Below are 21,281 nucleotides of genomic sequence, written 5' to 3'. Positions count from 1 at the left end.
CAAGGGACAAGGACACTAAGGAGCACAGCTATCAACAGAAAGCCTTCATAAAGAGAAAGGAGCTGAAAGCCTGATCCCCCAAAGAGTGGAGCTTGGTCCTGGGGGTGTGGAGGAGCAGAATATCATCACCATATACAGTACAAACATTAACCCTACTAGAGAGTCTGACACCAATGACACACTCATTCATAGATACCCACACACTAACAAAAAAAAAGAATCCTTGATTTACACAACATTGGGGAAATGTGAATCCTTGTGTGAATGTGTCTATTGGTGACTCCAAAACACATACCCACTATACAGTAGAAACACTGCACAAACATGCTGATGTACAAATATACTACAGCATCAAGTGCAGTATGCCTACTTAATTGTGTGCATAACACACACATTGAAGCACATCATGCATCATTGTTTCTAACAGTAACATACCGACACACAGTCATCAACTAAACTTGGCCAAAAACGGTATGGAATCACAGAGAAAATGTACAATGACTAAAATAGCGCCATATCCTGACTACCTTTTGCATGTCACCCTCCTGAGCAGACCAAAACCTGTGTCACAGCTCTGTTTTATTATCTTTCCAACGAAATTGGGCATTCCTGTCACGGGGAAATCGAATCAGCTGTCCAATTGTCTCCTCATGAAGGAGTGTCAAAAGCCCACAAGCTCTATCCCTCTCTTCCATCTCTCTCTCTCTCTCTCTCTGTCTGGCTTCTCCCACCATCATTCCACTTACTGTACACAAAGGCCCTTTTTGTGTAGAGGATCATCAGACTCACATGGTTTAGAGCGAGAGATCGCAGGACAGTTTTCACAGGAGGACAGAACAGAGGAGTTCCTTGAACGCTAAAACTACACAACCCTGTTTGTGGACTAGGTAGGTGGGCACAGGAACCTTGGAAAACAGCAAGACGGAAGGTAAATTCTGGTTCTATAATCAAGATGTCACCCAGACTACAGGTCTCACCAACATGGTTTTTGGTTGATGGTTTTGTGTTTTTCAGATTTGTTGGTAGTCACATGGTTTATAGATGCTACAGTAAAAAAAAAAAATGTTGTTGCTGTTGAATAGCTTAGGTGTGCTGTGAGTAACAGTGATAGTTGTATGTCTTTTAAACTGGTTACATGGACAAATTTACACTTTTGATGAAACCTGTTGTTGATGGACAGTTCTGGGAAAGATATTGAAACAAAGTTAGTGTGCTTGAACTTCTCATTCAATGCTCTTCAGCATGACATGACTATCTGACTGTTCAATCTCTTATGAACTGGTTAAGTGGAAAAACTCCTATGTATGATACAACCATTGGAAGACTTCAAATTTGGTTCAAATTGGTTGTCTTGAATTTTCTTTTACAGTATTCTTCTTTCAAGAACGTTGCTATAAAGTATTCCTGTTCAGAATATGTAATTCCAACACAAGCTCAAATGCATAATGTATGATAAGCAGACATTTAAAATGACCTTTACAATGGTGCTCGCAGTTTGGACATTTGGCATTTGAACAGAAACAGACTCAGTACAGTAGGGTATTTCCATTATGGTACAACTGTTTGATTGTTTGATGACACATAAGCCTTGTCTACCTTACCATTACATGTAGAATTTCAGTGTTTGGGTAAGTTATAAGGGTTTACTCTTACATTATTTACTGTGCATAGGCTGCATAGTAAGACGTTGTGTTGGACATCCCACATGACTATATGATTTGTCTTTATCATAGTCTATTTTGTTCTGTATCTCCAAAGAATGGTTTGTGTATAATTGGGAGCTGTGTCTGAGTAACTGAGGATTATCTCCATAGTGATGTGTGAGTGACAGGGAGCTACTGTAAATCCATATAGATGTGTAATTAACTGATGGCCTTGACTTCTAGAACAAGACCAGGAAATGGAGGAGGCCAACCTAGAGATTGCTCAGGTAACCAGCTCTATAGACAGTCCCTTTCCAAGAGACACCGCTGCCTATGTACAGTATGTACACTGCCAGAGAAACGGAAATAGCCTTGGCTACGGCTTGTCTCTAATCTTATTGTATGTAAATGCATATCAATGGACTAGTATACAGTATGTTCTAACAAAATGCTACAGATATGTCAAATATTGTAACAGTACCGGACAGCTGTAAAGTAAAATATAATACACAGATGTTGCACTGCTGTATGGTATGTGTTGTGTATGTACTGTTATGTACTCTAAAGTAGTGAGCAGAGGCAAGGTATTGCACAGTAACGCAGAGATTAGATCTGTACATCTGTAGAGAATGGCAGCTGCCCTAATGAATCTGCAGCCTGATGGCTTTCACATGACTGTAACCACAGAGTGGAGGAGTGAAGAGAAGATGATAAGGGCTCGCAGCAGCTTGAATCCCTGTCTGTTCACATGAGCTGATTCACTTATCTCTGCTGACTAAATTCAATAACCCAACATCCTAAGAACGGCCGCTACACTAAAGGAGGGAAAAAATTGGGACACTCTCCAAACGACAACAATGAATAAGATAACGAGGATAATGTGACTCAGTGGAGAGCGTTGTAGGAAACAAACCCTGTGACCTAGCTGACCTCTGATACACTTAGAAAAAAGGCTTTTTGGGCTGTTCCCATAGGAGAACCCTCTAGAACGTTGGGCCAGTAACCGAAAGGTTGCTAGTTCTAATCCCTGAGCCGACAAGGAAAAAAAATCTGTCAATGTGCCCTTGAGCAAGGCACTTAACCCTAATTGCTCCAGGGTTACTGTTGATCATTTCAGACCCTGGCCATGACCCCACTCTCCGAGGGTGTCTCAGGGAGAGTGGGATATGCAAAAATTTCCAATTCACGCATGCCTATTAATACACTTGTACAGTGGGGAAAAAAAGTATTTAGTCAGCCACCAATTGTGCAAGTTCTCCCACTTAAAAAGATGAGAGAGGCCTGTAACTTTCATCATAGGTACACGTAAACTATGACAGACAAATTGAGAATTTTTTTTCCAGAAAATCACATTGTAGGATTTGTAATGAATTTATTTGCAAATTATGGTGGAAAATAAGTATTTGGTCACCTACAAACAAGCAAGATTTCTGGCTCTCACAGACCTGTAACTTCTTCTTTAAGAGGCTCCTCTGTCCTCCACTCGTTACCTGTATTAATGGCACCTGTTTGAACTTGTTATCAGTATAAAAGACACCTGTCCACAACCTCAAACAGTCACACTCCAAACTCCACTATGGCCAAGACCAAAGAGATGTCAAAGGACACCAGAAACAACATTGTAGACCTGCACCAGGCTGGGAAGACTGAATCTGCAATAGGTAAGCAGCTTGGTTTGAAGAAATCAACTGTGGGAGCAATTATTAGGAAATGGAAGACATACAAGACCACTGATAATCTCCCTCGATCTGGGGCTCCACGCAAGATCTCACCCCGTGGGGTCAAAATGATCACAAGAATGGTGAGCAAAAATCCCAGAACCACACGGGGGGACCTACTGAATGACCTGCAGAGAGCTGGGACCAAAGTAACAAAGCCTACCATCAGTAACACACTACACCACCAGGGACTCAAATCCTGCAGTGCCAGACGTGTCCCCCTGCTTAAGCCAGTACATGTCCAGGCCCGTCTGAAGTTTGCTAGAGTGCATTTGGATGATCCAGAAGAGGATTGGGAGAATGTCATATGGTCAGATGAAACCAAAATATAACTTTTTGGTAAAAACTCAACTCGTCGTGTTTGGAGGACAAAGAATGCCGAGTTGCATCCAAAGAACACCATACCTACTGTGAAGCATAAATAAAACTAAATACTTTTTTCCCCCACTGTACATGTGTGAAATAGGACACCTACCAAATTATTATTACTATTGTTAAAACAGCTGCACATTATTCCAAGTAATCTATTCACCCCCACATACAGAACCAATGTAGCATTTCATAGTTACAGTGGGGAAAAAAAGTATTTAGTCAGCCACCAATTGTGCAAGTTCTCCCACTTAAAAAGATGAGAGAGGCCTGTAATTTTCATCATAGGTACACGTCAACTATGACAGCCAAAATTAGATTTTTTTTCTCCAGAAAATCAAATTGTAGGATTTTTAATGAATTTATTTGCAAATTATGGTGGAAAATAAGTATTTGGTCAATAACAAAAGTTTCTCAATACTTTGTTATATACCCTTTGTTGGCAACGACACAGGTCAAACGTTTTCTGTAAGTCTTCACAAGGTTTTCACACACTGTTGCTGGTATTTTGGCCCATTCCTCCATGCAGATCTCCTCTAGAGCAGTGATGTTTTGGGGCTGTCGCTGGGCAACACGGACTTTCAACTCCCTCCAAAGATTTTCTATGGGGTTGAGATCTGGAGACTGGCTAGGCCACTCCAGGACCTTGAAATGCTTCTTACGAAGCCACTCCTTCGTTGCCCGGGCGGTGTGTTTGGGATCATTGTCATGCTGAAAGACCCAGCCACGTTTCATCTTCAATGCCCTTGCTGATGGAAGGAGGTTTTCACTCAAAATCTCACGATACATGGCCCCATTCATTCTTTCCTTTACACGGATCAGTCGTCCTGGTCCCTTTGCAGAAAAACAGCCCCAAAGCATGATGTTTCCACCCCCATGCTTCACAGTAGATATGGTGTTCTTTGGATGCAACTCAGCATTCTTTGTCCTCCAAACACGACGAGTTGAGTTTTTACCAAAAAGTTATATTTTGGTTTCATCTGACCATATGACATTCTCCCAATCCTCTTCTGGATCATCCAAATGCACTCTAGCAAACTTCAGACGGGCCTGGACATGTACTGGCTTAAGCAGTGGGACACGTCTTGCACTGCAGGATTTGAGTCCCTGGCGGCGTAGTGTGTTACTGATGGTAGGCTTTGTTACTTTGGTCCCAGCTCTCTGCAGGTCATTCACTAGGTCCCCCCGTGTGGTTCTGGGATTTTTGCTCACCGTTCTTGTGATCATTTTGACCCCACGGGGTGAGATCTTGCGTGGAGCCCCAGATCGAGGGAGATTATCAGTGGTCTTGTATGTCTTCCATTTCCTAATAATTGCTCCCACAGTTGATTTCTTCAAACCAAGCTGCTTACCTATTGCAGATGCAGTCTTCCCAGCCTGGTGCAGGTCTACAATTTTGTTTCTGGTGTCCTTTGACAGCTCTTTGGTCTTGGCCATAGTGGAGTTTGGAGTGTGACTGTTTGAGGTTGTGGAAAGGTGTCTTTTATACTGATAACAAGTTCAAACAGGTGCCATTAATACAGGTAACGAGTGGAGGACAGAGGAGCCTCTTAAAGAAGAAGTTACAGGCCTGTGAGAGCCAGAAATCTTGCTTTTTTGTAGGTGACCAAATACTTATTTTCCACCATAATTTGCAAATAAATTCATAAAAAATCCTACAATGTGATTTTCTGGAAAAAAAATTCTCAATTTGTTTGTCATAGTTGACGTGTACCTATGATGAAAATTACAGGCCTCTCTCATCTTTTTAAGTGGGAGAACTTGCACAATTGGTGGCTGACTAAATACTTTTTTCCCCCACTGTATGTTCTGGACATTCTGGAGCGATTAGTAATGTCACAAACAATCATATCACTGTAGTAATGGTTGTTACATTCTGACCCCCAACCTCTGACCTGGTCCTCCAGCTGCAGTCCTTGATGGCGGAGCTGCATACGGGGCTGCAGGGGGTGTTACAGGACGTGGCTGCGCTGCAGCAGAGAAACAGCAGTCTGGAAGAGAGGGCTCAGACACACCAGAGAGACCTGGATGACAGGATCATGGGAATCAGGAACTACCTCAACACATTTAAGGTACCTCACGTCCCACATGACCTAATGGAACCTCACTGATATCTGATAGACAAATATTTGCCTGTTTGTCATTCTGCTCATACCATAGAAGTGGACTACAGTAAAACCAGTAACATTCTATAGCAATTCAAGCAGGATGCTTAACACAAAAAATAGTATTACAGTATGTAGCTATCTGATACATGTATTGTGAATGTAGCTAGATATCGTAGTGATGTGATTGTGCTATACACTCAGCGGCCAGTTTATTAGGTACCATTTAGTACCGGATCGGACCCCCATTTGACTCCAGAACAGCCTGAATTCTTAGGGGCATGGAAACGTTGATCAATTGGTATCAAGGGACCTAACGTGTGCCAGGAAATTATTCCCCACACAATTACACCACCAGCCTGTACCGTTGACACCAGGCAGGATGGGGCCATGGACTCATGCGGCTTACGCCAAATCCTGACTCTGCCATCAGCATGACGCAACAGGAACTGAGATTCGTCGGACCAGGCAATGTATTTCCACTCCTCAATTATCCAGTGTTGGTGATCGCGTGCTCACTGAAGCCACTTCTTCTTGTTTTTAGCTGATAGGAGAGGAACCCGGTGTTGTCGTCTGCTGCAATAGCCCATCCACGACAACAATTGACGAGTTGTGCATTCCAAGATGCTGTACTGCACACCACTGTTGTACTGCGCCGTTATTTGCCTGTTTGTGGCCCGCCTGTTAGCTTGCACAATTCTTGCCATTCTCCTTCAACCTCTCATCAACGAGCTGTTTTCGCTCACAGGACTGCCGCTGACTGGATGTTTGTCGCACCATTCTCTGTAAACCCTAGATAGTGTCGTGCGTGAAAAGCCCAGGAGGCCGGCCGTTTCTGAGATACTGGAACAGACGCGCCTGGCGCCAACAATCATACCACGCTCAAAGTTGCTTAGGTCACTCGTTTTGCCCTAACGTTCAATTGAACAGTAACTGAATGCCTCGATGCCTGTCTGCCTGCTTTATATGGCAAGCCAAAGTCATGTGACTCACTGTCTGTAGGATAGAAACAATTTTCATGAACGGGGTGATTTACCTAATAAGCTGGCCACTGAGTGTATGCCCTGGTTGTGTTCAGGAGGACCTGAGCAGTGCTCTAACCCAGATCAAAGAGGTTAGCAGCAGACAGAAAGAGCTACAGAAAGGCCTGGAGCTCCTCCAATCAGAGACCGGCAGAGAGATCCGGCCCGTTCAACAGAGGTGTGTGACACACACACATTGCATGCACAAACATTCACACACACTTTCATTTCCTGAAATGAACTCACCATTCCCCTTGGTTTTGTCAGAAAAAGCTCCAAAGGGGACTGCCCTGGGGAGGGCCATGCGCGTCTCTCCAACCAGACAGAGCTCAACGTCATCCAGCATTACTTTGCCAGCCTGCCCAGCAGCTCTCCACACAGGAGCATAGCCTCGACACAGAGTGAGTTATTACATTTACATGTACATTTTAGTCATTTAGCAGACGCTCTTATCCAGAGCGACTTACAGTTAGTGAATACATTATTTATTCATTTTTTCATACTGGTCCCCCGAACCCACAACCCTGGCGTTGCAAACGCCATGCTCTATCAACTGAGCTACATCCCTGCAGGCCATTCCCTCCCCCACCCTGGACAACGCTAGGCCAATTGTGCGCTGCCCATGAGTCTCCCGGTCGCGGCCGGCTGCGACAGAGCCTGGATTCGAACCAGGATCTCTAGTGGCACAGCTAGCACTGCGATGCATTGCCTTAGACCACTGCGCCACTCAGGAGACTAGTTATGCCTCTGAGGGACAGACAATGTCCACTCATAGAAGATCCTGTATGTGTGTCATTGATGTACTGACTAGCTGGTTCTTACCCATTGGGCACAGACGTCAATTCAACGTTTATTCCACGTTGGTTCAACGTAATTTCATTGAAATGACGTGGTAAAACGTTGCTTCAACCAGTGTGTGCCCAGTAGGTAAAGATCTGTTCATGAAAGCCATTGAACGTAATTGCCTTAGCTGATGCAAATACCTGGCAGCTGTATAGGGATGTTTATAGCACATGAAATCAATCAGAGACAGTGAATCGCATTGACAAATGCTTGTGTTTTCTCCCTGTGTGTGTACTGTGTGTGGTGCAGCCTCTAACTCAGAGCAGGAGGCAGCCAGTGGCCAGCCCCAGAGGGGTCAGTCTAAGTCTCCAGTGTGGAGAGAATGGAAAGAGAGCCGGGACGACACGGATGCACAGAGCGCCCCAGAAAACAGTGAGTGACATCACCGCTGACGTTACACACATAAGTGACTTATTCCCTTGTTACATTACAGAGCCCTACATTAAATTATTTTGTAGTCAATAGACTAATTCCCATTTAATGGGTCACAGCTGTGTAAAAAGCATATTTATTTGATTCACATTTATTTAATTAGGGGAACTCATTGAGACCAGCGTCTCATTTCCAATGGTGCCCTGAGAACAACAGTTCAAACAATATGAGCAACAATTCAAGCATGATCACTACAAAATTACAGTTACAACATTTCAAAAAAATTACATTACATTCAAAAGGGCAGTAAAAAAAAAAAAGTTGCAACAAATATCTAAAATCAATCAAAACAAGTGCGGTTTTTATTGGTCACATTTTTTATCAGAGCCCTAAATTCACATTTTGGGTCCAAAGAATCAAGTTTTAGAGTGCCCTGTAGGTCATTCCAGGACGGAGGGGCATAGGGACTGAAAGCTGTCTTCCCTAACTCAGAGGAGACCCGTGGACCCTCTAGTACCAACCTGTCTTGAAAGCGAGTCTTATAGTTACTCAATTTCAAGTTTAGAAGTGAGGTGAGGTAGTATGGGAGTTTCTTGAGAAGTGCTTTATATACGAATAATAGCCTATGTTGGGCCCTTCTGGTAGTCAGAGAATACCAGCCAACAGAACCACAGTATATAAGTCAGTGTGTTGCTTCTTTTCACTTTGTGTATGTGTGTGTCAGGTAAGAGGCAGGTGGCTGCCCTAGAGCTGTTGGAGTCAGAGAGGGTGTATGTGTCCTACCTGTCTCTCCTGCTGAAAGCCAACATCACCTTCAACAGCTCAGAGGCCCTCCACACCAAAGCCAAACGGTACTGTACCACTGACGGGTATTATTTACACATTTATATGAGATGTAGTCGCCGCACTGTGGCTGAACTGTTTTGTTATAGTTCACAGCAACAGAGCCACCGGACCACTATTACATAAGTATAAACTTCGTAGGAGCCAATTAAATGAGGTTCATAAATTTGTCACAATGGGCCAGTGCTTTAGGGTTCAGGGTTAGGGTTTAATAGTGCACTATGACTCATGGAAGCAGATGTAATTATAACAGTTGCTCTCAACATTGACCTTGGTAGAACCCTTAGGTTTGGTTCATAAACAACGAAAGATAAATTACTGCTGCAAAATACAAAATAATGCTGCGAAACTTTCTATTACTATCAGCATGCCATGACTGTTACTTACACTGCAATTACTATTACTAGACTCCTTCCACTATTATAACAAAAACTGTCATTGGTCCATTTACCTCAGTATTCTGTCTACTAACACCATAATGTTTAAATGCATCTTCCAATTCCATAATTTCAACTCTGTCGTCTCCTTTGTCTCTTTCTGTAGTATCCGCATCTATTTTCCTCTCTCTTTCATCCATCCAGTCTCCATCTTTTCACATTTCTGTTTGAGCCTTTAATCACCCACCACCACCACCACCACCCTCATCACCACCACCACCTGTACAGTGTACATTTTCACTCTCTGATTTATCTGTTTGTTTTCTCAATATTATTCCCACCTCAATGCATTGCCTTCCCGGTGGCCCCTGCCCTCCCCCCTCTCCTTCTCACCATTCTGTCCGTTACCATAAAAATGATTGCCTCCTCTCTTTAAACTGCTCCCTAGTCTGTTCCTCTGTTCTGTACCTCTCTCCTCGCAGTGTAATGTGGTGTGATGTGTTTTACATCGATCTCCTCTGTCTCTCTCCAGGCCATTCCCCAGCTCTCTACGTTTCCTCATCCAGCAACACCTGGAGCTGCTCCACACCCTGCAGGAGAGGGTGCTCAAGTGCCAGTGGCAGGGCATCATGGGAGATGTATTCATGAGGCTCACCAGCAAAGAGGTTTTCATTTTTCACAGGCACAAATTCCCCATGAAGTCATGGAAAGGGGCCTTGAGTTTTCCCTGTCCACGTAAACTGACCTAGAGAAACTCAGGGCTCTACTCTAGTGATGGTGTCACAGGCTGGTAGAGCATGGCGCTTGCAACGCCAGGGTTGTGGGTTCATTTCCCACGGGGGGCCAGTATGAAAATGTATGCACTCACTAACTGTAAGTCGCTCTGGATAAGAGCGTCTGCTAAATGACTAAAAATGTAAAATGTAACTACATAACCCCTCACATACAGTATCCAGCCTATTATGTGCTTATTGTATTAGGACCAATGTGTGTTTAAGTGGGTGGGACTGATTGAAAGAGGGAATTTAATTGATTGGTGGGGTTAGCAGTTAGGGGCCCCAGAGGAGACTGTCCAGGGGGAAGGCTGTGACTCAGACCCGGATCTAGGATACAGTGACAAAGGTGGGGAATTGAAATCAGTGAGGGGGCACAATTTTGAGGGGTTCTTGCATTGGAATTATATTGAATTCTGCTTATATCACACTATACCACACTAAACATAAGGTTCAAATGCTGAGACTCCGAGAATATTGATTGAGTGCTTTTGAAGTGGCAGGTTGACCCGTAATCTGTAGCCTAACTCCTCTCCGCTGTATCAGCACAATGGACAATGCCTTACACACTACAGCACTAATGTCAAACTCATTCCATGGAAGGCCGAGCGTCTGCGGGTTTTCACTCCATCCCTTGTACTTGATTGATGAACTAAGGTCACTAATTAGTAAGGAACTCCCCTCACCTGGTTGTCTAGGTCTTAATTGAAATGAAAAAAATAATTGAAATGAAAAAAATAAAAACCTGCAGACACTCGGCCCTCCGTGAAATGTGAAATGAGTTTGACACCCCTGCACTAAAGCAAGGACGTTTTGCTAATGCATTTAGGCTAAAAGATAGATAAGGTAGTTCACCTATTACAAACAGCATATGTGAATGCAGCCGTACACACAGCTGTCTTACCAAAATAATGCAAACTAAATGCTGAAAGTAGTAGCCTAGTTATTTATGCATGCTTTCAAAAATACTGAATAGCAGTTTGGCTTAGAATACCGACACAACTGCGAATGAATTAATGCAAACAGAACAAAACAGCGGTACCAAGTAGGCCTAGTAACAAAATATCAGATCAATGAAGGCATGACACAATCTATATTTAGGCTAGTTACATTAACAGTAAACAAACGCAGTAAACAAAAGGTGAATGGAGATCCAAATAACCAAAACATAGCCTACAGTCTACTACAGTGAGATGCAGCCATGCACAGCTGTCTTGCCAAACAAATAGGCCTATAGGCCCGCTTCAAACATGGAGTTCAGCAACACATTGTGATATGGCACAATACACTTCTGTAATTCAAATTCGACCCAAGTAATCAATTAAGCAATAATAGCCTACCATAAACATGTTTCCAATACATAGAGTTCCATTTACAACCATGAAAACCAATAGGCTACCAAAAAAATCATAATAGAATGTATCTATTTCTGTGATGAACATACTCACGTCACCCCCCTCCTCCGCACACTCCACTGGCTTCCAGTTGAAGCTCGCATCCGTTACAAGACCATGGTGCTTGCCTATGGAGCAGTGAGGGGAACGGCCCTTCCGTACCTTCAGGCTCTGATCAGTCCCTACACCCAGGCGAGGGCATTGCGTTCATCCACCTCTGGCCTGCTGGCTCCCCTTCCTCTGCGGAAGCATAGTTCCCGCTCAGCCCAGTCAAAGCTGTTCGCTGCTCTGGCACCCCAATGGTGGAACAAGCTCCCTCACGACGCCAGGACAGCGGAGTCACTCACCACCTTCCGGAGACATTTGAAATCCCACCTCTTTAAGGAACACCTGGGATAGGATAAAGTAATCCTTCTACCCCCCCAAAAAATAAATAAATAAAATAAAATAGTATAATTGTAAAGTGGTTATCCCACTGGCTATAGGGTGAATGCACCAATTTGTAGTCGCTCTGGATAAGAGCGTCTGCTAAATGACATAAATGTGCCATTGAGCAAGGCACTTAACCCTAATTGCTCCTGTAAGTCGCTCTGGATAAGAGCGTCTGCTAAATGACTAAAATGTAAATGTAAAATGATATGTAGCTATACCCAGGGGCGTCATTTGGGTTCTTGCATTGGAATTATAATGAATTCTGCAGTAATCGAGTATTCAAGCCCTTGCAGGTAGCCTAGCGGTCAAGATTGTTGGGTCAGTAACCAAAAGGTTGCTGGTTCAAATCCCTGAGCTGGCAGGGTGGAGAAATCTGCAGTTCTGCTGTGTGTTTCTATGTTTTGTAGTAAAAAAGATAGAGGAAGATAAATGTTTCCAATGACATCATCAACCAATTAGTAGGCAATGCCTACTCATAATTGGTTAAAATCACACGATGCACACCAATGATGTCATTGGAAACACTTATCTTCCACTATATTTTTACTACAAAACACAGAAACACACAATTTTCACATATATTGATGTTGGGGTCATGCTGGAGATGATGAAATCCCTTTAACCCCCAACAACAACTGCTCCCCTGGCGGCTGATGACGATTAAGGCAGCCCCCCGCACCTCTCTGATTCAGAGGGGTTGGGTTAAATACACATTTAGATTGAATTCATTCAGTTGTATCTCCTTTCCCTTTCCTATGAACCAGTTGCTATTAAATTAACGTTTTTGGACAGAAAACCTGCGGCTAGTGTAGGATTCTAGGCTAACCTGGGCTGGCTCCTCTGTTCCAAGATCGTCAGGAACAGTCAGAGGTGGAGGGGGGCTGTGTAGCTATTGTCCTGGCGGCGCTTGTGGAAGGGTGGGTAGGCTCTGCACACGGAGCTAGCTGGAGCTCGGCAGCATCATCGCTGTTGAACTTGGCGGCGGCCTTGATGGTTTGATGCTTCTGCTGCTGCTCATTGTTCTCCTTCTCCTTTGTTTGGGTACTTTGGCAAAGCCAATTTCTGATATCCATCATGGCAGTGACAGATTAGCTGGTTCGAGCTAGCTAAATAGGCTATGGCTAATAACACTAACACTTTTTACAGCTAGCTAAGAAGCTAACTAAACTCTGTTATGGTGGGGCGTGAGGCAGAGTTAAGTGAAGCAGCTTCAACTGTAAACTTTAACCCGCCCTTATAAATCAAATATTACAGGCAGAGGCACATCACGTTATTCACTTAGCCTACCACAGATGAGAAGTGTTTTTTCACGCTTTCTATGGAAACCCAAAGGAGTCATACCTAACCACCCATTGGTTTTCCATAGCCCCCCTACACACACTCTGTCCATTGTGCTGACACAGCGCAGCGGAGATACAGATTTTGCGCCAACCTGTCATTTAATGATTTGAACTTTTTTGCTATTTTTATATAGGGGGGCACAAGTTTCAACTAATGGGGCTAAGCCCCTTTTTCTCCCCTCGTGGAACCGGGCCCGCTCCGCTGTGAGGCAGTGCCTCTCCTCACCAATTACACCATCACATGTGGAGTCCTTAAAATGAATCACAAAGACCACATCTGACACTTAGGAGAGGCGTGGGGATTGGGGAGAGAGGATAGATTTAGTCTCTGTCTATGTTCCAGATAATTTCTCTGTCTGTCTAGATTCTAGACTATGACCCTATCTACTGAGTTTCAATGACTGACTGACTGTGTCTGTCTGTCTGTCTGTCTGTCTGTCTGTCTGTCTCTGTCTCTAATTCTCCACCTTGTCTGTCTTCTACAGAGTGATTTCCTGGACTTCTACGTGTCATATCTGAAGGAGCTGCCTGAATGTCTGTCTGTGGTCAGCATGTTGACCACCACCTCACTAAAAGCAGCCGGCCTTTTTGAGGTAAACTAAGAACGCTGACCAACCAGGCAGTGTTGACCGCAATCATGGCCATGGGAAGATTTTATGAGTTGGGGGTGTTTTGGGTTGGGTTACTCCGCTCATACAGGAGTAATAAAGAACTCGTTTTTTTTATCAGGGGGTGCTGTAGCATCCTCAGCACCCCTACCTCCCCATTCACTGCATAGAGCTACCCACAGAGAATTATTCACAGTAGTGCAGTTATCCAAAAAGAAAGGGTTATTTCAGGAAATCCTGTTACTATTGACAGTTATCGTTTAGTAATTCTCTTTATTGACATTTCGATTAACAAAGAGCACATGATAAGTAGACCTGAGTGAAGTTTATTATGACTTAGTTTTTTTTATGACATCTTATCCCAAGTCTTTATTACTCGATAAACATTTTGTACAATTGATTTCACATGATTTCTGTGGAGACTTGTGTCAACTGACTGTCTCTTCTCTGATTGACTGTCTGATGTTCCAGGGTGACATCATCGGGGACGAGACACGCCCCTCTCTCTACACTCTGCTTCTCCAGCCAGTACAAAGGATCCCTGTGTACCTTCAGCTGCTGCAGGTCAGGCTCCCTCCCCTCCATGACACTCACATCTGATACATACAGTACACCACCAACACAACATAGGTATTTAGAAAAGAGAGCCTTCACCATCATAGTATCTTATCTCAAATCAGAGTGGTGGTGACTGTATAAACTGTTAAGGTTAGTGGCAGGTTCACATCCCAGCTAGCACATTTGGTTCGTTGGAAGTTGTGGGAAGGTATGTTTTTTCATATTGGTTGTAGAACAAAGCCATACTTTCCTGACCGGTAAAACTGAACGTTCTTTTTAACATTCTGAGAACAGAAGTGAACATTTAGCCTGTTCTGGGAATGTACATTTTTAGGTTGCAGGGAGGTTCTGAGAACGTTTCACTCTGGTTCCCTGAAATTTGAGGTTTTATTAACACTGAGAAATGGAAATTATAGGTTATTTGAAGGTAATTAATTAACATTCTGAGAAAATTCTCGAAATGTTGTGAAAGTTTTGTTGTGGTTTTCTTAACACTTAACATAACTAAATTTAAAGGTTATTTGAAGGTTTTTGAATAACTTACAACTTTCACTGAATGTATCAATAAGGCTTTTAATAACACTGCTAGCTTATTTTGGGTTAACTCTTTTGAACTCCAAGCACAGATACAATAGGACACATGGAAATTAATTTGCGTAGGCGTTAATCATACAAACAGTTATTTTGTTATTGTGACCAGTGGTGGAAAAAGTACCCAATTGTCATACTTGAGTAAAAATAAAGATACCTTAATAGAAAATGACTCAAGTAAAAGTCACCCAGTAAAATACTACTTGAGTAAGTCTAAAAGTATTTGGTTTTAAATGTACTTCAGTAACAAAAGCAAATGTAATTGCTAAAATATACTTAAGTATCAAAAGTAAAAGTATAAATCATTTCAAATTCCTTATATTAAGCAAACCAGATGGCACCATTTTATTTGTTATATATTTTTATTTACAGATAGCCAGAGGCACACTCAGGCATAATTTACAAACAAAGCATGTGTGTTTAGTGAGTCCGTCAGATCAGAGGCAGTAGGAATGACCAGCGATGTTCTCTTGATACAGTGAGGGAAAAAAGTATTTGATCCCCTGCTGATTTTGTACGTTTGCCCACTGACAAAGAAATGATCAGTCTATAATTTTAATGGTAGGTTTATTTGAACAGTGAGAGACAGAATAACAACAACAAAATCCAGAAAAACGCATGTCAAAACTGTTATACATTTATTTGCATTTTAATGAGGGAAATAAGTATTTGACCCCCTCTCAATCAGAAAGATTTCTGGCTCCCAGGTGTCTTTTATACAGGTAACGAGCTGAGATTAGGAGCACACTCTTAAAGGGAGTGCTCCTAATCTCAGCTTGTTACCTGTATAAAAGACACCTGTCCACAGAAGCAATCAAAATCAGATTCCAAACTCTCCACCAAGGCCAAGACCAAAGAGCTCTCCAAGGATGTCAGGGACAAGATTGTAGACCTACACAAGGCTGGAATGGGCTACAAGACCATCGCCAAGCAGCTTGGTGAGAAGGTGACAACAGTTGGTGCGATTATTCGCAAATGGAAGAAACACAAAATAACTGTCAATCTCCCTTGGCCTGGGGCTCCATGCAAGATCTCACCTCGTGGAGTTGCAATGATCATGAGAACGGTGAGGAATCAGCCCAGAACTACACGGGAGGATCTTGTCAATGATCTCAAGGCAGCTGGGACCATAGTCACCAAGAAAACAATTGGTAACACACTACGCCGTGAAGGACTGAAATCCTGCAGCGCCCGCAAGGTCCTCCTGCTCAAGAAAGCACATGTACAGGCCCGTCTGAAGTTTGCCAATGAATATCTGAATGATTCAGAGGAGAACTGGGTGAAAGTGTTGTGGTCAGATGAGACCAAAATCGAGCTATTTGGCATCAACTCAACTCGCCGTGTTTGGAGGAGGAGGAATGCTGCCTATGACCCCAAGAACACCATCCCCACCGTCAAACATGGAGGTGGAAACATTATGCTTTGGGGGTGTTTTTCTGCTAAGGGGACAGGACAACTTCACCGCATCAAAGGGACGATGGACGGGGCCATGTACCGTCAAATCTTGGGTGAGAACCTCCTTCCCTCAGCCAGGGCATTGAAAATGGGTGGTGGATGGGTATTCCAGCATGACAATGTCTCCTGAGTGGCGCAGTGGTCTAAGGCACTGCTTTGCAGTGCTAACTGTGCCACTAGAGATCCTGGTTCGAATCCAGGCTCTGTCGCAGCCGGCCGCGACCGGGAGACTCATGGGCGGCGCACAATTGGCCAAGGGTAGGGGAGGGAATGGCCGGCAGGGATGTAGCTCTGTTGATAGAGCATGGCGTTTGCAACGCCAGGGTTGTGGGTTCGATTCCCACAGGGGGCCAGTATATATTTTTTTTATATGTATTCACTAACTGTAAGTCGCTCTGGATAAGAGCGTCTGCTAAATGACTAAAATGTAAATGTAACAATGACCCAAAACACACGGCCAAGGCAACAAAGGAGTGGCTCAAGAAGAAGCACATTAAGGTCCTGGAGTGGCCTAGCCAGTCTCTAGACCTTAATCACATAGAAAATCTGTGGAGGGAGCTGAAGGTTCGAGTTGCCAAACGTCAGCCTCGAAACCTTAATGACTTGGAGAAGATCTGCAAAGAGTGGGACAAAATCCCTCCTGAGATGTGTGCAAACCTGGTGGCCAACTACAAGAAACGTCTAACCTCTGTGATTGCCAACAAGGGTTTTGCCACCAAGTACAAAGTCATGTTTTGCAGAGGGGTCAAATACTTATTTCCCTCATTAAAATGCAAAATAATTTATAACATTTTTGACATGCGTTTTTCTGGATTTTTTTGTTGTTATTCTGTCTCTCACTGTTCAAATAAACCTACCATTAAAATTATAGACTGATCATGTCTTTGTCAGTGGGCAAACGTACAAAATCAGCAGGGGATCAAATACTTTTTTCCCTCACTGTAAGTGCATGAATTGGACCAATTTCATGTTCCGCTAAGCATTCAAAATGTAACAAGTACTTTTGGGTGTCAGGGAAATGTATGGAGTAGAAAGTACATTATTTTCTTTAGGAATGTAGTGAAGTAAAAGTAGTCAAAAATATTAATATTAAAGTAAAGTACAGATACCTCACAAAACTACTTAAGTGGTACTTTATAGTATTTTTACTTAAGTACTTTACACCACTGATTTTGACATGGCATCAGAAAGATTCAAACCTATGATCTTCTGTTCTCTATCCCTGGAATTAGTTCACTGCGCCACCAGGATGGAGCTAGCATGCCATGTTTAATTTTTTTTGGTATTCAACCAAACCCCATTTCAAAGGAAACAAGCACTCATCAGGTTTGGCAAAATTAGTGGGTGTGGCCAACACACCTGAACACACCTAACAAGATAGAGGATAGAGAGAGTTTTCTTGACCCTGAGAATGAAATGTAAAATGTTTGTTTTTTATGGAAAGTTTTCTTCATGTTCTTAGAACAGAATGTATATGTTTTTAAATAACATTCTTAGAATGTTTTCCTTACATTACTAAAGTTTTCTTGTGTTTTTGATGGAACATTTTCTTCATGCTCTGAGAACGGAATTTAGAGCTAATTGATGTTAATATGTAGAATTCCATTTGTTTTGTACATTCCCAGAATATTACCAAGAACTGACATTAAAGAGAACCATACATTCTCTGAATGTTCTGAGAACATTGCTTAAGTTACACCATTTTATAGAACATTCCCAGAATGTAGTAAAAATATGACATTAAATAGAACCACATGGGAACTTGTGTGGAATGTTCTGTGGAAGTACTGAAATTCCTACAGAAGAACATTGTTTCTTAACATTTGCGGAACTATTTGAGAACATTACGAATATCAAACCAGTTGGAGAATGTTCCAAGAAAATGACCAGAAATTCAATTAAATGTAACCATGTTTGAACTTTTAGGAAACATTCTGTTAAAGTAATTAAATACCAAGAAAATATTATTTTTTTGTCAAGTTTCTTAAAAATGTGCTGAGAATGTTCAAAAGCCAAGCTACTATCCTGCACTATTCCCAGAAAGTTGTGGGAAGGTTGTATGCAAAATAACCATAACCACACTCTCACCAACATATGGTTCTCTGAACATTATGCGCTAGCTGGGATAAGTCCATAGCATTCCTGTGTGGCCTGGTTTGGTTTCAGACCCTGTTGAAGCAGACGGATGCAGAGCACCCTGACTACTACCTGCTGCTGGTGTGTATCCAGCAGTTCAGAGCCTTCACCACCCAATACGCCCACCTACTGCAGCACAGCGAAGAGCTGCTCCTGCACAACCGCAAAGAGCTCAAGAGGTCAGCTTCTGATCCAGGCTCAGATTTGGTGTTTTGGTAAGATTGTGCAGATGGGGAACAGGATTCAGATGGACTGGTCTGAGGACAATGAACTGTGATGATATACTTTCCAGACATTCTGCTGTGAATATGACCAAATAAAGAAGAACTCTTTGTGAGGCTTATGCCGCGTTCATGTGCTAGTCGGAACTAGGAAACTCTGAAATGTCTGACTTGCTAACTGGTTGAACGCGGCACATGTATAACTACAACCAGTTAGCAAGTCGAGTTTCCTAGTTCCAACTATCATGTGAACGCGGCACAAATATAGTTCCTATCTTGTTCTTGTTACAGGTCAACTATGAAGCAGTTCTTCAAAAACGTGGACTGTGGTAACATTATGCAAGCCAATGAGATGGGCTCCCCTTACTCCACCAGCAATGCAATACTGTGAGTTATGTTCTGACTACACTCAGACAGTCATATTAGTCATTAATGCATTTATTTATGCACTAACTCTCTGACCCACTGACAGTCTCCCCCTCTCGCCTTACAGAGAGCATGCCAACCAGGTGAAACGCAGCAAGCAGAGGCTCCTGGAGCAGATCCAGTCTAGACACTTCCAGGACTGGGAGAGCGAGGCCCATCACTCCGACTCCCCCATCCCATTTTTCTCCCCTGACACCAACCCTCGCCTCAAACCCCCAGGCCTGCAGTGTATCCCTGAGATGGGGTCATCAGAGCAGCTGCCCGGCAAACGGCTGCCCCCGGGCTCAGCCCTGTCCGATGCCCAAGGGGAGTTCTTTCTCTCTGGGGACCCTCCAGGCTTGGAGGGGCTGTATGAGGATGCGGACTCGTCTCTCCACAACGTGTCCATGTTCGACCACTACTCCAGCGCTTCCTCCGACTCTAGTATCGACATCGCCTTTGTGCGCTGCCCTAAGAGCCACCAAGCTGTCCGTGAGGTCTACAACAGCGGGGGCAGCCGGGGGAGCAGGTACAAGCAGCTGCCTGGCCGGGGATGCGTGTCGCCAGACGAGGCCCGAATGATGCAAGCTCACCACCACCGCCCCCTGCAGGCCGCTCAGCGTAAGAGCAAGTCCTTGAACGGGTTACAGCTGGACAGCACTGTGAGTGGGGACAGTGGCCCTGGACATCTGTCTGACCACCTGAGGGGCCAAGGGGCCCACCAACACGCCAAGCTGGAGAGGCAATCTAGTAATAAATATCACCCACGCAGCAGCAAGGGCCAGAGCAGCAACAACAACCCCATCAGCCCCCCGCAGCACAGAGCAGAGCCAGAGAGACAGATAGCATCCACTGACGAGGAGCTGCATAACAACAAGGTGGGCATCAGGGAGTGGCTGGATGGAGCCCACAGTTAACAAGCAGTGGGGTTGAGTTTATGAGAAGCCATAAGATGGTTGTTCATTTTTAGATGGGAAATGGGTGGGTCAGCCATATAAATAAATATGAGATTACTAAGCACTGCTGGGAGGTGTGTGTGTGTGTGTCTCAGTTCGGGGGCTATTTGTGACTAGTATGTACTATGTGTGTGATATTGTTATAGACCTCTGGGTGTCTTTACAACAAATATTACTCCTTTACGTAGGACTCTGGGATCCCACCCTGGGGGGAGGAGCCAAAATGGAAGGCTGAGGGGAATAACCACACCCCCTTCAGTGAGAGGAGCCGGAAACAGGAGAAGGGAGGCTTCCGTAGTTCCTTCAAGAAGCTCTTCAAGAAAAAGTAAAATACGCTGTATCTGCTGACCAAAATGTCAGTTATCAGCAGCATTTTACAACACCATTCATTTAAAGTAGCTAAGAATAAACAATGTTTGTCAAACACATGATGGAATTACTCAAGTAATGCTGTATCAAGTTTTTTCGGCCTATTAGCGGTGTAGTAACCTCATTATTACGGTGTGTCCTCTAGGTCAGGTGGAGGAGACAAGGACAAGGACAAAGATAAGACAGAAAGCCAGAACTCCAGTGACCAGGAGGCAGGCAAGACCCCAAGAGTCGCCCACCTAGGCATCGAACGTGGGACTGCCGTGTGAAAAGTGTGACTAGAGCGTCACCAGCAGAGAAACACATTGCTCTGAGAAAGGCTTCAAATAGGTGCCTTGATAACACACACACACACACTTCTCAGTGAAATTATAGGGTATATAGACGCACGTACTGAGTGTACAAAACATTTGGAACACCTGCACTTTCCATGACAGACTGAGCAGGTGAAAGCTATGATCCCTTATTGATGTCACTTGTTAAATCCACTTCAATCAGTGTAGATGAAGGGGAGGAGACAGGTTAAAGAAGGATTTTTAAGCCTTGAGACAATTGAGACATGGATTGTGTGTGTGCCATTCTGAGGGTGAATGGGCAAGACAAAAGATTTAAGTGCCTTTGAATGGGGTATGGTAGTAGTCGCACCGGTTTGAGTGTGTCAAGAACTGTAACGCTGCTGGGTTTCTCAAGCTCAACAGTTTCCCATGTATCAAGAATGGTCCACCATCCAAAGGACATCCACTGTGGGAAG

At 43.7% G+C, this 21,281-nt stretch overlaps 1 protein-coding gene across 2 annotated transcripts; it reads left to right on the top strand.

The window, feature by feature from the left end:
* The first annotated feature begins 709 nt into the window (after window positions 1-709).
* Window positions 710-20,991, top strand: LOC121571950 (rho guanine nucleotide exchange factor 33-like). Of its 2 annotated transcripts, none has more exons than XM_041883763.1 (15): window positions 710-928; window positions 1,887-1,930; window positions 5,638-5,802; window positions 6,914-7,035; window positions 7,125-7,258; window positions 7,950-8,072; window positions 8,797-8,923; window positions 9,825-9,957; window positions 13,717-13,824; window positions 14,311-14,403; window positions 18,610-18,758; window positions 19,092-19,187; window positions 19,294-20,083; window positions 20,350-20,486; window positions 20,676-20,991. In XM_041883763.1, the coding sequence occupies exons 2-15, from the start codon at window positions 1,901-1,903 to the stop codon at window positions 20,797-20,799; spliced, it is 2,331 nt and encodes a 776-aa protein (XP_041739697.1). In that variant the 5' UTR covers window positions 710-928; window positions 1,887-1,900; the 3' UTR covers window positions 20,800-20,991. The 2 variants fall into 2 exon arrangements, with proteins under 2 accessions (XP_041739697.1, XP_041739690.1); XM_041883756.1 differs by having other exon boundaries at window positions 18,610-18,794.
* Window positions 20,992-21,281: the final 290 nt, after the last annotated feature.

Source organism: Coregonus clupeaformis, chromosome 1 (genome assembly GCF_020615455.1).
Source record: "Coregonus clupeaformis isolate EN_2021a chromosome 1, ASM2061545v1, whole genome shotgun sequence".
Taxonomy (NCBI): domain Eukaryota; kingdom Metazoa; phylum Chordata; class Actinopteri; order Salmoniformes; family Salmonidae; genus Coregonus; species Coregonus clupeaformis.
Note: the sequence above shows the minus strand (reverse complement) of the source record. Positions and strands in the feature narration are given on the sequence as shown.

Coding starts and splice junctions, on each gene's coding strand:
- LOC121571950 (XM_041883756.1), top strand. CDS start 1,901: ATGGAGGAGGCCAACCTAGAGATTGCTCAG. Junction 7,036..7,124: donor ATCCGGCCCGTTCAACAGAG/GTGTGTGACACA, acceptor TGGTTTTGTCAG/AAAAAGCTCCAAAGGGGACT. Junction 19,188..19,293: donor TCCACCAGCAATGCAATACT/GTGAGTTATGTT, acceptor CTCGCCTTACAG/AGAGCATGCCAACCAGGTGA.